General features: G+C 32.7%; 1 protein-coding gene across 2 annotated transcripts in view; it reads right to left on the reverse strand.

Moving 5' to 3' along the window:
• Positions 1 to 409: 409 nt before the first annotated feature.
• LOC125040078 (probable methylthioribulose-1-phosphate dehydratase) overlaps positions 410 to 2,856 on the reverse strand; it is a 9,648-nt gene continuing 7,201 nt past the window's right edge. For both annotated transcript variants that reach the window (XM_047634535.1, XM_047634534.1), the window contains exons 7-8: positions 2,153 to 2,244; positions 410 to 1,665 (exon numbers count right to left, since the gene is read on the reverse strand). In XM_047634535.1, the coding sequence (XP_047490491.1) occupies positions 1,551 to 1,665; positions 2,153 to 2,244 (207 nt within the window). In that variant the 3' untranslated portion in view covers positions 410 to 1,550. The remainder of the gene's footprint in view (positions 1,666 to 2,152; positions 2,245 to 2,856) is intronic.

Here is a 2,856-nt window from a genome sequence, read left to right on the forward strand (position 1 = left end):
TCAGTGTGTTAGCTGGCCAATCGGCATTCTGCTAAAATATTTTGCATAGAAATACACTATTGTATACAAAAGCTCACATAAAACCATTCATCTGATATCATTTTCCAGTTAAACTAGGTAAGTGTCTCATTCTGTGAATAATTAAAATAAACTATTTATGATAATACAGGGTATGATTAACTTTGTACTGGAAATGCTAAAGACCAAAGTAATCAGTGGCTGTAGAAATGACATACACAATGACTACAGGTGTGATACACTCAAGGAACATAGATGCTACACAGTAAATGGACACTAAAAAGAATATAAAAACTGCTTGTGACTTCTTGCTGGACAACTTTTTTCCTTTGGGGGCAGTTTACTACAATTATGACAGGTAAAGATATGCTAAAAAAAAAAAAAAAAAACATTCAGAGAACAAAAATTTATTCCATGATAATTTACCAAATAAAAATAGTATCAATATTGTGTTCTGTAAGGGTAAGCTCGTTCTGTATTCAAGAGAGGATTTTTAACTTAACAGAGTCATACAGATTTATTACAGTAGCTGCATTTGATACATTTAAATTCAGTTATTGCATTCAACTGAAGTGTTACATTTCATCTTGGCAAATACCTTCAGTCTTAAACAAAGAAATTTGCATTATATAAAAAGTTACAGCAAACTTCACCCTCATTTGTTTAAAAGTGTATTCTGATTTGATTTCCTACATGCTAAATGTTTGAACTAACTCACAATTACATGCTAGAATAGGAATAGAAAAAAAAGAAATACAGGTATGTTTTCATTTGTTTGTACTCTTTTGATGGTGGACAGCTTCCTCCATTCTCTTTTTTCACTGCTTCTTAATCCTAATTTTCTTCATGGTGATGATAATGACTTTACACCTTATCACTCTTTAAGGAATATATGATTAATAACAATACATCTTTATGTAAAGGTAAACTTAAAGTAAGAAATACTCTTGCAAGTCTTATAGACTTTTGTTTTTCATTAAGAATATAAATAAATAGATAAATGTTTTAAAATCTAGATGCAAGCTCTTAAAAGAATCTAAATAAAGAAAGAAGGACAAAGGAAAAAGTAAAAGGTGCTTAGGCACCGAAGTAAAAAGTAATGGCTTGTCCAATTAACCAATTGTTTTGTAATATTTACATCTGCAAAACTTGAGCAATATGGTTTCAATAATTTCATTTTTACAAAGTTTATAAAAAAGAAACCACTGGAATTCATTTTTTTCCATTTTTGGATTTTTTATTGCATTTCTTTTTGCAGGGAGTGGCCATAGTGAGTAAGCAAATCTTATGATAAAAAGATACAACAAAGTTATTCCCATATGAAGAAAATATGGCATTTAAAATCATTATCTAGTGGGGGAAGTTTTTCATGTTTAAAAAGTCTTTTCTATTTTAAGATTTAGAAATAAAACTCCTTTCTTGAGCAGACGAGGCAATGTGGCCAAAAAAAACCAGTGTGAATAATTCCACTGGCCTTATTATTCTTTTCCCCTTTTGCCTTGTGCTAAAAGAACTTCCTTTTCTACTTGTCTTCATTTCCCATTCACTTGCTCTGTTTTGGCTTCATCTTCTGCTGGCTTTGAAGGGTCGAGTCCAAACTTGGTCATCTGAACTGCTATATCAAACAAATAATCATAGCATTCAGCCCTGTTAATGTAGAGAACATGGTAATTACTTATAAATTAAATCAATAACATAAAAAGGGAGAGTGACAAGGCTTGGTGTAACAGAAAAAGCCAGAGAGAAAGGGAGGGAGAGGAAGAAGGGAGGGAAATGACAAGGAGGAAGAGGATAAGGAGTAAGAAGATGAGAAAGAGGGGATAAGAAAAAGACAGATGATAATAATAATAATAATGGTAATAATAATAATAATAATAATAAAAATGATGAGCAAGAAAGTGGGGTCAGTGTGAGTGGCTGAGGTGAAGAGCAGGCAGTGAGAGAGAGAGCAATGACAGAGAGGGAAAGGCAGTGAGAAACTGAGAAAAAGGAAAAGCAAAGAGGAAGAGCGGTGAAAGGGCAGAAAGAACAGGCAAGGAGAGGGAATTTTAAACAGATACTCAGTGAAGAAATATTCAATGAAATATTTTTTTCTGTGTCCTAAAGTTAATAAAACCAGAAAAATGTTACTTACATGGTCTTGGCCTTTTCCCATGTATCACCCCACACATAAACACCATGTCGTCTAACCAACACAGCATTTGTATCAGGGTAAAGCTCCAATGCCTGTATTTGGTGAAAAACAACAACGAAATCAAAATAAAATCAATGATAATAATAACCAATGACACTTTATCATTTAAAGAATCATCTATGTTTCAACTGTTTCTTTTAAATCACTGGTAGTTACATTATAACTGTAATATTTTGGTAACTTAACCCATTGCCGCCGGGGAAAATGAATAAAAAATGGGGGAAATGCTTTGCTCATTTCTTATATTGTTGTGGAATGTCTCTGTACATAGATGGCTCTGCTAGTGCTTAGCCACAAAGGAGTCAATTAGTAGATCTTGTGACCTTACCTGATTTCACCTTTCCCGGAATTTTTTACTAGTGCTATGAATATTGATGGTGTTATTTTTATTATAAACATTATAATTATTATAATGTTATAAACATTAGTAACAGCAAAATAAGATTTAAGAAAATATTTTCTTAAATCAATGAAAAGAGTGAATGGGCGAAACAGGCAGTACTCGTAATTGGCTCATTGGTGACTTAGTACAAGTGTAGCCATCTATGAGTAAAAACAATTTAACAAGTAAACTCACAGTGGGCATGGTATGGATGTACTTGCCATGCCTGTCGGCAATGGGTTAAAACAATCTGCCTAGGAAG

The sequence above is a fragment of the Penaeus chinensis genome, chromosome 28 (assembly GCF_019202785.1).
Source record: "Penaeus chinensis breed Huanghai No. 1 chromosome 28, ASM1920278v2, whole genome shotgun sequence".
NCBI classification, from domain to species: domain Eukaryota; kingdom Metazoa; phylum Arthropoda; class Malacostraca; order Decapoda; family Penaeidae; genus Penaeus; species Penaeus chinensis.